Source organism: Schistocerca gregaria, chromosome 11 (assembly GCF_023897955.1).
Source record: "Schistocerca gregaria isolate iqSchGreg1 chromosome 11, iqSchGreg1.2, whole genome shotgun sequence".
Lineage (NCBI taxonomy): Eukaryota > Metazoa > Arthropoda > Insecta > Orthoptera > Acrididae > Schistocerca > Schistocerca gregaria.
The window spans coordinates 150,371,146-150,384,556 of NC_064930.1; the positions used below are offsets into that span (position 1 = coordinate 150,371,146).

Below are 13,411 nucleotides of genomic sequence, written 5' to 3' on the forward strand. Positions count from 1 at the left end.
AACATTATGAACATTTTTTTAATAATATATTTCAGCTTAAGGACACACAAGCGGTACAACTGTCAGTTTCAGTTTGTACACAAGATATCGCGAGATGACCTGAAAAGAGTAAGCGGTAAAATATTAGGAAACCAAGTTAAAAACACAAACCAAGTTCTGCGCACAACTACACACACTCTAATACGTTAGAAAGTGACTCATCAAAGTACGACTGACCGTCACAGGTGTGTAATGATTCTCAGAACTGGCAGCTACAGTTAGCTTTGTAATGGCAAAAGGTAGGTAACTTTCAAGTTGCAAGCATAGGAGTACAATGTCCACAGTATAAGACTAGTTGTGGGCTGCACCCTCCACGAACCACAGAACTACTGGTGCGGGTGAGCACCCACACACCGTAGGGACGGGCCAGATGGTGCCCGCCTACACGTGTCATCCGCTGCTTTAAAACTCATCACTAGCGGTGGCAAGTCTACGATATTCTACCGATACGAGAGAACCGGTACACTGAGCTACTTTCTGAGAAGTTCGAGACTGCGCAACGGTGCCACAAAATGTGGAGTAATTTACCACTGGGGTGAAGTTGACTAAGGAGGTCAAAAAACAATTTATATTGCATAACTACACATCGATCGTGAAAATGTTTTTATACACCAGACTTTCACTGTTTGGTCCATTCCTTGCACATGCGGGTCCGGATAACAGGTATGCTGGATTATTGAGTGTGCCTGAAATTTACTTAAACACATAGGAACTATACTTTTTTTTTTAATCCAAAGATACTTTCGTTTTAGCAGAAAACTTAGTTCTCCTATGTGCGCATACATATAAAGTAATGTCAGTCAATATAAATCACATACCAAATTTTTAGACAGTGGCATTCTTTATCTGGTACTACGCCAGTATTGCAGGTACCTGGTTGCTGCAAAACGTTCTCCGGGAAGAAGTCAAGTGTCAAAAGCTCTGTGCTATCTCTCCCTGTGCCCTCCTCTCTATCGCTTTCATCACTACTGTACTCCACACTTTTATTATATCTCTGTCTGTTAAAATTTGGCCTATCTCAGTTTTCCTCATTTATTCCTTTGGCAGCATCTCCTCCATCAATTTATCCACCTCCTCGAAGATCGTCGGACATTTCGACGTACAAAACGTCAACAGCTGGCAATTTCAAATCGGCACAGCCTCCGCTCGGCATCGACAAATCGCCACAGTTTCTCCAGTCCTTCGTTACGGGTAGCACTCTTCACGGGTAGCACTCTTCTCGTGTCCGGAAAATGACATCGAGTGAGTTGACTGCTTTCCACATCTTCGACATCACCTCGGTAGAATCGTTTTCACATCCACTCGGCAAGGAGATGAGAAATGGGTGTAGGTAACAAAATTTAATCGATTCTAAAGTTTCCCAAGTGACGGGCCAAATCAGGGTTGCTCCACTCGGTGAAAGAAGGAGTACTCGTATACTGTATGGAGTGTAGCCACGTATGGAAGTGAAACGTGGACGATAAATAATTTGGGCAAGAAGAGAATAGAAACATTCGAAATGTGGTGCTACAGAAGAATGCTGAAGATTAGATGGGTAGATCATATAACTAATGAGGAGGTATTGAATAGAATTGGGGAGAGGAGGAGTTTGTGGCACAACTTGACTAGAAGAGGGGATCTGTTGGTAGGACATGTTTTGAGGCATCAAGGGATCACAAATTTAGTACTGGAGGGCAGCATGGAGGGTAAAACTCGTAGAGGGAGACCAAGAGATGAATACACTAAACAGATTCAGAAGGATGTAGGCTGCAGTAGGTACTGGGAGATGAAGAAGCTTGCACAGGATAGAGTAGCATGGAGAGCTGCATCAAACCAGTCTCAGGACTGACGACGATGATGATGACAAAATGTCATACTGCACACTACTGACCGAGTTCAATCACACAGGCCCTTTCGAGTTCACATCACGCGCGGTTGTTAGTACTCGATATTATACTTTTTAGGGTGCTTTTAAAAATTTCAATTCTCTCCGAATACTCTAGTACATTTCAGGGATCAGCAAAGCATTGAGATGAAAATTGAAATACAACAGAATCAACCAATTCCGCTACAATCTGCAGGTTATTCTACTCATTGCTAGAATCGCAATTGATAACTGAAAAATGGTGTACCTGTTTCAAATCTAGATCTTGATGAGGAAACTGCATCATTTCCTGATCAGCTATTTCAACTGGCATTCTGTCTTCCTTACACTTTCACACACCTGAAACATAACAAATTAATACGATATTATGTTACAGTAATTTCCAATAACCATTTATAAACAGTTGTCACATACTTCAGTCATACCGAAAAAATGGAAAATATCTGTACTTCTTGTATTGTGGTTTTTGAAGTACACCTACCCTCTCTTCCACAGTACAATCAAAAAAACTATGAACTTTAAGATGAACAGGCTTTTAAAAACAAAGAAACCATTCCTCATATACCACAACATTAAACCCAATAATCACATAGAAAAGCACCCCAAAGTAACAGAAAAATGACACTCAGTGGAACACAATATCCACAGATTATGTAGTGAATGAATACAAACATAGTTTAACTGAGGCTCAGATTAATAGCAGCTTATGTTAACATAATGTTGTGAATTTCATAAATAATGAAATAAATACTAGATTTCAAACAACTTTAAAGTACTGCTCACTGAATAAACATAATTTAAGTATATTTACATTAGTGAAGTTGTTAGTGTTGGGATAATCATAGTAAAATCATGTAACAAGTGTATTATTTCTTCTTGTGCTAAAGATGTATTTCTAGGCTTAATTTCATATGTGAGAAATATCTGTAAATCAGACAGTTTTGTATTTCACTACCTACTGTTTTTATTTAATCTATTGTTTCAATTTTCCCAAGGAAGGTTTGACGTAGTAGTAGCAGCAGTAGAAGTGAAGAGCTTCATTTAATAGACATGTCAAGCCTGAATCAAGCTGATATTGGATTATTGAAGCTACGAAACACCTAAAACACTGAGAGTGTTTTTTCTTCTCACAAAAGGCTCTATTTGGGAACATTTGAAGACAGACAAGCATTTGCAGTGACCCTTTTAAGAAGCATGGTAAAAAAGACTGCTAAGAAATCTTTGAAACCTATTTCTTTAACCATGGCAAGGAAATATAAAACCCTCAAACTTATCCCAGGTACCAAGCTGTGCATAACATCCCGTAAGTACATTTTATCTCCTATGGGGGATGACCTTCCAGGGATGGATGAATGTGAAGCTGAAGATCAAGAATATACACCAGATCCACCTACAGCTTTTCAGAAACTTAATGAAAGTTGTGAATTACACGAGATTTCACCATTTAAGGTTACCAAGACAGACATCCAGAATACATTCAATCCAAGTCTTGCCGCTTAGCTTTAAAATTCCAGCAAACAGCATGAGAAGCGCTGTCTGAAGAAACTGGCAGTGCTGAATGTACAGGCTGAGCTTGAGCTGTCTGTCTGTTGTCCTCTGGATCAATACTGTACATGACATGCACATGGTGACATTATGATAATTTGCTGGCATGAAGTAATATGCCAAAAGTTTACGCAAACATATTTTCTGGGAAGTTATGAACACACAAATTTATGAAAACACAAATTACATACTCATTACACATATGTATTTTAGTGCTGTATTCCTCTAACACATATACACAACAGTACCAGGACGGATATTCTTTCTGCACTTAATTTGCTTAGTAGCAGATGATGTAGATGCAAGATTTTGCACATACTTCCATTAATGTTTTACTCTTTACAAAATTCTTTGTTGCAATTGTTTCATGTTTCTTTCCACCCATATGGAGCATAAATTCGCTTGCACTGTAGAAGCAATGATTGAGTAGGAATGATTTTAAATTTTTATTAAATACAGTCAGGGGCTTACTGCTTTTTATTCTGATGGCAGGCTATTGTATATTTTAATGTGTTTGTTGAAGGGAGATTTTTTAAGGCAGAGATGCACATTTCTTTAACATGGAGTTTTATTTTCTGTCTAGTACCATAGTCATGGACATTGACATTTACATTTTTATTAAATTTTGTTATATTACTTTTTACAAATCTGCATAGTTCTAGTATATACAGGCTGCCAAGGGGTAGGCTGAGCAACTTTTGGAAAAGAGGTCTGCAGTTATCAGTCGGCTTTGCCTTGTTAATCATTCTTATGGAGCCCTCTTTGGGTGATGAGAATGTTTGGACTATGTGTAGAGTCTCCCCAGAATACAATACCATACAGCATTACACTGGGGAATTGTGCACAGTAGGCTGCGTGAACAGTTTCTGGGCTTGTGCAATATTCAAGGATTCGTAGGGCATAGCACACTTGGTTTAGCTTCTGTGTGGGCTCTAATCTCTCTAATTTTATCCTCACAGTCTCTTCGCGAGATATACGTAGGTGGTAGCAATATACTGCTCGACTCCTCATCTACTAAATTCATTCAAGTTCCTCTAGGAATTCAAAACACTGCTACTAACGCTACTAAAGAAGAAACATTTGTCGCAGCTATCTACGATAACCAGTGGTGGCTTGGAAAATCTCTAGAGATAAGTGAAGAATACAGAGATGCTGAAGTCAAGTGGCCCTTCCTCAAGTTATTCATGGTCACTGGATACATTATGAAAACATTTCAATGGCTTTGCCTGCCCCCAGTGCAAGCACAAGTACTGGTCCTTTACATACTTTTGAATCAGACATAATACTGTCCACTGAAAACTTGTTTGAAAGAATGAATGCTTTTTAGAATTTTATGAATGTGATCATTTAGGACCACTAGGTAAGAGTCACAAAATGAAATGTGTACATTATTATTTATGTTCTTTCTGTTTTAAATGATTAAACAGAACAAACACCCTTCTGATTTTTCTTATGTTGAAATGTATGACAATAGGAATTCTTTGCGACAAAATTTAAAATGGTAAAACGTGAGATTGTAACGAAAAAAATTTGTGATGTTTGTAAAAAAAAATTCTGAAAAATTACTAATTACAGATTTGCACATATTTATATGCACAGTTGCAGCATTTTTATAGTTTAGTTATATAGTTGGTCCTTTTATCTTTCTAATGGCAGCAAACTGAATAAAATTGATTTATAAATAAGGGAGTTATAGTAGTTAAAAATTTTCAACATATCTTCGGTACTGATGCCAGATGGAGAAATGCTAGACATTTCAAAATGGCCGACTGACTACAATTTTGATCTTTAAAATCTGAAAAAATTATTTCATCTCTTTCTATTTATGTACTTCCTTACACCAAAATTTCACAAATATCTGGGTCATTACATGTCAGTTCAACCAGGGGCTCCAGCTCATAGTCTCAGATTTGACTGAAATTCAGTACACTAATTCAACCACGTGTGGAATACTCGCGTACAAAGTATTAGCTTCCCCTACCAATTAGTTCCAGAATTATGACTTGTGAAAGAAGGTGGCGCGACCCGGAAACTGCAACTTGCATCTGCCAATCTATCTTCAGATCCAACTTCAGGTCTTAATAACTTAATTTTTACAAAGCAGTCACATCCATTTAGAGAACACACTCCATGAATCAAAACACCAACAACATATTTCTGAGGGAAAATAAAAAATTCCAAAATGCGATTAAAAAATGTAATACGTTAATAGGTACATATTGTAGGTATCCTCTATGCCAAATATAATTCACTCAACTAAACACACACAGAACTCATCATGCCCATTATCAGTCACAAAAACTGAGTTACATTCACACGAAAATACAAAAATTTTGAAAAATTACCTGAAAAACGTGGATTTTCTAAGTGTGGTAGCACAATAGGGACAAGTGGTATCCAAGCCAAATTTCACACACTGCATAAGTAGACCGTATGATATATATCTCAAAATTTCAGCATGTTATTGCAAGACATTTGTGTACAATGGAAGTTGACAGGTGTATTTGGTGATGTGGCCATTGTCGCACAACGCAATTTTGTAAAAACATATCGTAAACTATTCAGCCACTTCTTATCCTCTCCCACAACTGTCTAATCACTAAGCAACAACATATACACAGATTAACACAACCTATCAATGTTCCTGCATCTTAACTGCTAAAAACCAGTCGATTGTGCTGTGAACAGAATTCTCCCACACTTTAGCTGCTGTACTCTGTACATTGAGTGGCAAATTGTACTGTCTTCCTGGCACTGTGGTAGGAACTGGAACTGTCGTTAAGAATACGTTCAAAAGGAATCCAACACCTGTCTGCCAAGCGTGGCCAGTGAAATGATCTTGCTGGCCCTGCTGGTGCCATGAAGTTCACAAATACATCACCTTCTGCTTCACAGCACTCTGCAACACATCCTAAGTACCATTTGTCATCATAAACAGCAATAACATAGCGACCTGGTTGTATGTTGCTGCCTTTGCTTCTGAATCCCGAGTCAGACGCACTGTTGAAGACACATGCTGTGCACGAACCTATAGTTATAACCGGACAGTCTGCTCACCTGCACACTGTCAGAGTCCACAGGAGAGAAGTGATGATGGCTCCTTGCACCTGCAACAGTTTTAATGTTCTCTAGTCTGCTTTTTAGCAACTCTTCAACTGATTTCAACTCATCTTTTGAAACATAGAATGATAGTATGCCAGAGATATTTTTCTGTACCCAGGTAAATAACTGAAGACGTTTTAGAATGTGACCTCCTGTAGGGTGCTGCAGACTAGCTTGTGATGCCATGCACTTAATGGTAGCACCAATACCATCACATACATTTTTACCACGACTTGTTGCGAAAAAATTCTGTTGTGCGTGATTCTGAAAATCATGGTAATGCGTGCATAAATTTTTCAAGTTTTTGTACTGACTAGCTGCCCCACCACTGAAGTATATCGCAAAATGTATGTAATGCAACTTGTTTTTCACATATGCCATTACAGTGCAAATGTGGACATGAACTGCAATGGCATCACAAATTAAACTGTCACTAAAAACGAACAGGTTCATAACAGACACATCACCTGATTCACCTCTATAGTAAATCACAAATAGCTGGACAGTTGCTTCACTTTTGTCCCAATAATATCCTTCGATGGCATCTTTAATTATAAATGCATAACTTTCAGAAAAGTCTAGTATTACCATAATTTCATCTCGTTACAAATTATCCTTACAAAATTGAGTTTCTTATAAACAATGGACACACATGCATCGCATAAGTCTTGAAACGAAGCAGTACAGTGGAAGATTTTGTTGAAATGTGTTGTCAAAAAAAACGGACAAACTGACCACACACAGCTTCACAGCAACAGCACAATCCAATCGGCTTATCTCTTCTTGTAGTTTTCTTCAGCCATAGCTGGGCCTGTCTCTTTTCCCAACTTTGTATGTCTTTGTGGGAGATAAACCAAGAGCAGCTACTGAAGTATTTAATTGCTCACCCGCTGTGGTTGCAGGTGGCTGACACTCTTCGTCACTGTAATGTAAACTATCAGAATATTCTTCATTTTTTAGCAGTGTAAAACACCTGGAACATAACTTTTCTCCTGGTTTCATCTTAAGTCCCATGCACTGATTCACTTTCAATACTGATTTTATATCAATTTCTCTGAGGCTACACTTCACTGTCTTCTTATGAATCTGAAATGGATCAAAACAACTTCTTTGTAGGAAAGAATACTTATCCAGAAACACTTTCATATGATGATAACAAACACTAAAGTTTCCTGGAACTGTACTACTTGTACCCACAGGATGTGTCCTGGATCTCCACAGCAACAAATCTTTGTCCGATTCATCCAGATCATACAGTACAAAGCGAATCCCACATTTTGTTCCAAATGTTGTTTTATGACATTCAGATGCTTGTGCTCTATCAATACTGCAACTTGTTTGAACAAAAGCACCACTAGTACACTCTTCTGCGTCCATACTGACCTTCCACAATAGTACTGAACAGTCTGTACTAGAATTTTGAAAACACGAGTAACCTGTATTTGTTGCTTTTTTCCTTTGTTATTCCTGCCTAACAATGACTCATCCTGTCCCTGAAAACTGCCATTGTTTAACTTTCTGTTGCCTAATGGTTCCCAACAATTGCTGCAGCTTTATCTGAAACAAGCTGTCTGCATCATCACTATTACTTGCTAAATCGTGTTTAAAACCATCTCTGTCAGCTTTTATTGTACACAAATGCCTATAACAAGTTGAAATTTTGGCACATATTATATTATGGTCTACTTATGCAGTGTTTGAAATTTTGTACCACATTAGAAAATTCACGTTTTTCAGGTAATTTTTCAAATTTTTGTATTTTCATGTTCATGTAACACTGTTTGTGTGACTGATATGGGCAAGATGAGTTCTGTGTGTGTTTAGGCCACATTAAGCCTACCACAAAATAATAATAATAATAATAATAATAATAATAATACCCTTTGTGAGTGAATTATATCTGACATAGAAGGCACCTACAATATTTACCTTTTAACATATTACATTTTTTTAATCATATTTTGGAATTTTTTTTCGCTCAGAAATACATTGTTTGTGTCTTCATTCATAGAGTGTGTTCTCTAAATGGATGTTACTGGGTTGTAAAAATTTCACTGGACTGTGCGAAATAGTTCCAAAGTTATTAAGACCTGAAGTTGGGTCTGAAGACAGATTGGCAGCTGCGCGTTGCAATTCCTGGGTCACACCACCTTTCACAAGCCATAATTCTGAAACTAATTGGCAGGGGAACTTAAAATTTTGTACATGAGTGTTCTACACTTGGTAGCATTGGTGTGCTACATTTCAGCCAAATCTGAGACTATCAGCTGGAATATTTTCTCAAATTGGTCTAACTGACATGGAATGGCCAATCTGTGACGTGATGGTAATGAGATTTCTTTATTTTTGGGTGATTTTAAATGAAATAAGCTCTTGACCAGTAGGACTAGTGGGTGATTATCTGCACTGTCTGAAACGATTCTCACCTCGCGGATTTCTATATCAATGTTCTTCCAAGAACCTTGCTGCTTTGTATTTTATTTTAATTTTTTCCAAGCCTGAAATTTTAGCAGTGCCAGTTGACTGAATCCAAACAAAGGTTAAGTCCACGATACCTGCTGGAAGGGTCTGTACAGACCATTAATCACTTATTCTAATAAAAAGGTGTCTAAATCGAAGAGGTCATGCAAGTGAGACTACAAGTAACACCATCCAAGTGATTGCTTTGTGCGGCTTTTTTATTTTATTGTATCAGAAATAGTTCATGTACAACTTGCTTACTACAAAAATGCAAATCATGTTCATGTTCATGTTCATTACTTCAGGTAATTTTTATTACTTAACTATCATAACAGTTTCACTATAGGATTAATAAATAGGTAAATCAACTTTAATAACCTAAATACCGCTGTTTGGTTTTTGAAGAAAAGTACTGATTTCATGATTTAACTAAAATCCGTATTTAAAGTAGAAAGAAACTTCCACATGGGAAAAATATATTAAAAACAAAGATTCCAAGACTTACCAAGCGCGAAAGTGCCGGTAGACAGGCACAATAAGTAACATACACAAGCACACACACAGAATTTCTAGCTTTCGCAACCGATGGTTGCTTCTTCAGGAAAGAGGGAAGGACAGGGAAAGACGAAAGGATGTGGGTTTTAAGGGAGAGGGTAAGGAGTCATTCCAATCCCGGGAGCGGAAAGACTTACCTTAGGGGGAAAAAAGGACAGGTGTACACTCGCGCGCACACACACACACACATATCCATCCGCACATACACAGACACAAGCAGACATTTGTCTTGTTCTTATGTCTGTCTGACTCACTCTGTGTGTGTGTGTGTGTGTGTGTGTGTGTGTGTGTGTGTGTGTGTGTGTGTGTGTGTGTGTGTGTGTACACCTGTCCTTTTTTCCCCCTAAGGTAAGTCTTTCTGCTCCCGGGATTGGAATGACTCCTTACCCTCTCCCTTAAAACCCACATCTTTTCGTCTTTCCCTCTCCTTCCCTCTTTCCTGAAAAAGCAACCGTCGGTTGCGAAAGCTAGAAATTCTCTCTCTCTCTCTCTCTCTCTCTCTCTCTCTCTCTCTCTCTCTCTCTCTCTGTGTGTGTGTGTGTGTGTGTGTGTGTGTGTGTGTGTGTGTGTGTGTGTGTGTGTGTGTGTTTTATTTATTGTGCCTGTCTACCGGCAGTTTCCCGCTTGGTAAGTCTTGGAATCTTTGTTTTTAATATAAAATCAGTATTTCTTTTATATAACACAATGACCTTAACAGTATACCTTAAGACTCTATTCTCCTCCCATCTGGACATATAAACTACTGTCTGAAAATGCTTTTACGCAAAAGGGGCATTTAATGATTTTCTGAGATGTATATACATTTTTTTTTAATTTTAGCAAACTCAAGTAAATGTTACAGCATAACTGTTCTACATATTACATAAAAGCTTAAACCAAGACCTTTACAATGTCATCCGTTTAGCATCAGATCTTTTGAAATTACCAATTTCATTTCACACTACTCAGAAAAATGAGCAATTATTATTTTTTGATGTTTGAAAGCCCAATTATGGCTGTATCGAAGAATACCACATTTTGTCTACCAACTCTTTAGGTAGACCTACATTCAATGAATGAAAAATCAAATATTTAAGACTATGAGGTGCAAATATTACGTTGATTTGAAGTGGATGGCTCCAATGCTAAGGCTGATGCGGAAGAATGCAGTTAACATTTCTTTCAGATTTTCATTTACTGATGTTCTGCAGGATGATTCGTGGGGTGACTCCTCACTTAGGAAAAGATCTGTGTAAGCAAATGGAAATATTAACCATTGCCTCATCGCAGATTAATTCACTGTTCAAACCATATATCAATAATTCACTGTAATTTAAGAGTAAGGTACAATAAGCTACCATTTCCACCAGCAAACCTAACTTCTGCAGATAAAAGTGTGAAATAAAGAACATATAAGTCTCCTACAGAAAGATAAAAAGTCTAAAGGAAAGCAGAAGCAAATTCAAATGTTTAGTGAAATTGTTTTTGATCAATGGCTCCAATATCTTAATGAGATTCTGAAATGCAGACAGGTAAACACGAGCAACAAGTAGCCCAATATTGAGGATAATTAGGTTTCACTCTGATTTACTTGACACATTCCATGCCTCGAGACACGTCAAGAATGTGATATAGGGAAGATGGTTCTAACTAAAGATATCTATCAGAAAAGAAAAACCCTGACAAGATAATAAGTGTACTATGTGTTTGAAAACATTTTTTTAGTACCTGTGTTTTGGAAGTGATGTACCATAAAAGAGCAAGATGGCAATCTTTCCTAAAATAAAGCTGATATTTCACAGTTACTTCTTGTACTTACAACGTAACATGGCATATCTGTTACATTTTGCAGTGCAGCAAATGATGCTAAATCAATAATGTAAATGGAAGAGTAAACTCCAGAATACTTACCACAAAGTTAGAAACAGTCTCCACTCGAATGTCACGAGGATAAACTGACAGTGCAAATGAGCAAAGGGCCATCACACAAAATGCCTCCACACAGACAAAGTTTCAAAATGACCAATTCTAAAGTGTTTTGCCAGATACGCCACACCTGGCAGATGAACAGAAAATAAAGGAACATTACACCAAAACCTTGTCCTAATCCTCCAACTCCACATCACAGAAGTCCTGAAACGAGGTGGGGTACCAAAAATCCTCGCGTACGACTCGCTTCCTGTGCCTCGTAGGCCTCTCCCTTGGCCGCACTGCGACGTTCACTGCAGCTGCTACTGGAGAAGACGGACCTGCTGCTGACAGCGGAGGGTCTTCTTTTACTGCTGCTGGTGTCAGACCTTCGAATTCACCTGGTGACAGTGAAGGGTCTCGCTCTACTGCCTCTGGCGATGCGTCTCCAGCTGCTAATGGAGAGGACAGAACAGTTTCCGACAGCGAAGGTTCTCTCTTTATTGCTACAGGTATTAGCACACCGGCTGCCGGCTTAGAGTGTTCTGCTACACGCCTAGAGTCCTGCAGTGCCGGTGTAGGGTCCTCTACACACGGTACGTAAAGCGTTCCCACACCTCGCATGAAAGAATGAAACACACACCCCTGTCCAAACACACTCTCCCTCCAAACATATTCGTCCAAATGGCCCTGCAAACTACCGAGCCTTCTCTTCCCTCTCCCCACAACTCTCTGTATGCCCTCCCAATGTTGCTCCATAGTACCAATCAATTTATTGCGAAACTGATAATTGTGATCAGTTGCAAATGTCTGAAGGTCCACTTCCCCTTCATCGTCATAACTCTTCCACTTATCTGAACATATAACAGTCCCGTCCTCGATATGTTCTTCGAGAAGACATTGCAAAGTCCTCGCATTTCTCTTCTCAACCATTTTCAAAACCAGCTGCCCATGTTCCTTCCCACAAACGACTGCTCCCCAAACCCAGACTTCTGCCATCCACTTTCCCAAATCATATTTAACACGCCTAAAAGGCAATTCGTCCATCTCAACCACAACACCAGGGCCTCCAATCTTTCCTCTTCTCTTCAGTAACGCTGAACAAATTTCCCTACACGACAGAAACCAGTCGAAGGCACTTCTGTCGCTCAATCCTGCAATGCGACTTGTCGATAACACAGACTTACGCATACAGAAACAGTACGTCATCAAAACTATAGCTCTAATGGTAAGCCTCGCACTTTCAAACCATGCCCCTTTGCGAACGGACCTCCACACGTTGTCTTTTCGGCATCGCCACATAAGCTGATCCCTACTTCTTTTTGGTGGAACCTTAGTACAGGACATTGGCTTTCGGCATGTAGCACATATGTACTTATCAGCAAGAACACCAAAACTTCTTAGAAATTCAAACGTACGTGAATTATCGTCTAAAATCGAATTAAGAGTCGCTTTAGTTATTTCAACTCCTTGATCCCTACGGTCACTATCCTCTTTGTGTCCACTGGATGACGAAGAATCTGTGTAACAGCAATTGCCATCGCTAGATTCAACTTCACATTCAACATCCATTGCAGTCACAAACAAGCCACCACAATATAACAATACAGAAACGTTACGTGCAGGGCAAACGTCAAAGATTCTAGGCTATATATCTATGGACAAAGAAAATTCCAAGTTTTATTTATTAATTTATTGTCGGATTTGGCCTGAAGCCGTACAGACAGCTCTCAGTGTTCTGGTGATTTGACACACTAAGGTTCAATTTTGGAGTGAATTTTATAATTAGTTTTAAAGCTGCGATATTATTTTTCCAAAGGACAGTAGATAAACGGTATATTATCGCCCCGTCCCCATTCTTAAATGTGTCATAAAAACGCGTTTAAGCTCATAATATTGCTGTTGTTGTGAACGGGACAATTACTTTCGTGTCTCTGAATGATCTTCTTGATGTGTTTA

At 38.6% G+C, this 13,411-nt stretch overlaps 1 protein-coding gene across 4 annotated transcripts in view; it reads right to left on the minus strand.

Annotated features, from left to right (window-relative positions):
• The window catches only part of LOC126295481 (uncharacterized), a 28,795-nt gene extending 15,707 nt beyond the window's left edge, over nt 1-13,088 (minus strand). Inside the window, exons 1-3 of one of the 4 annotated variants that reach the window (XM_049988030.1) lie at nt 11,456-13,077; nt 7,438-7,636; nt 2,151-2,242 (exon numbers count right to left, since the gene is read on the minus strand). In XM_049988030.1, coding sequence (XP_049843987.1) covers nt 11,648-13,024 — 1,377 coding nt within the window. In that variant the 5' untranslated portion in view covers nt 13,025-13,077 and the 3' untranslated portion in view covers nt 2,151-2,242; nt 7,438-7,636; nt 11,456-11,647. Of the gene's footprint in view, nt 1-2,150; nt 2,243-6,505; nt 7,637-11,455 lie in introns of all 4 variants that reach the window. The other 3 variants (XM_049988028.1, XM_049988031.1, XM_049988029.1) reach the window with 3 other exon arrangements.
• Nucleotides 13,089-13,411: the final 323 nt, after the last annotated feature.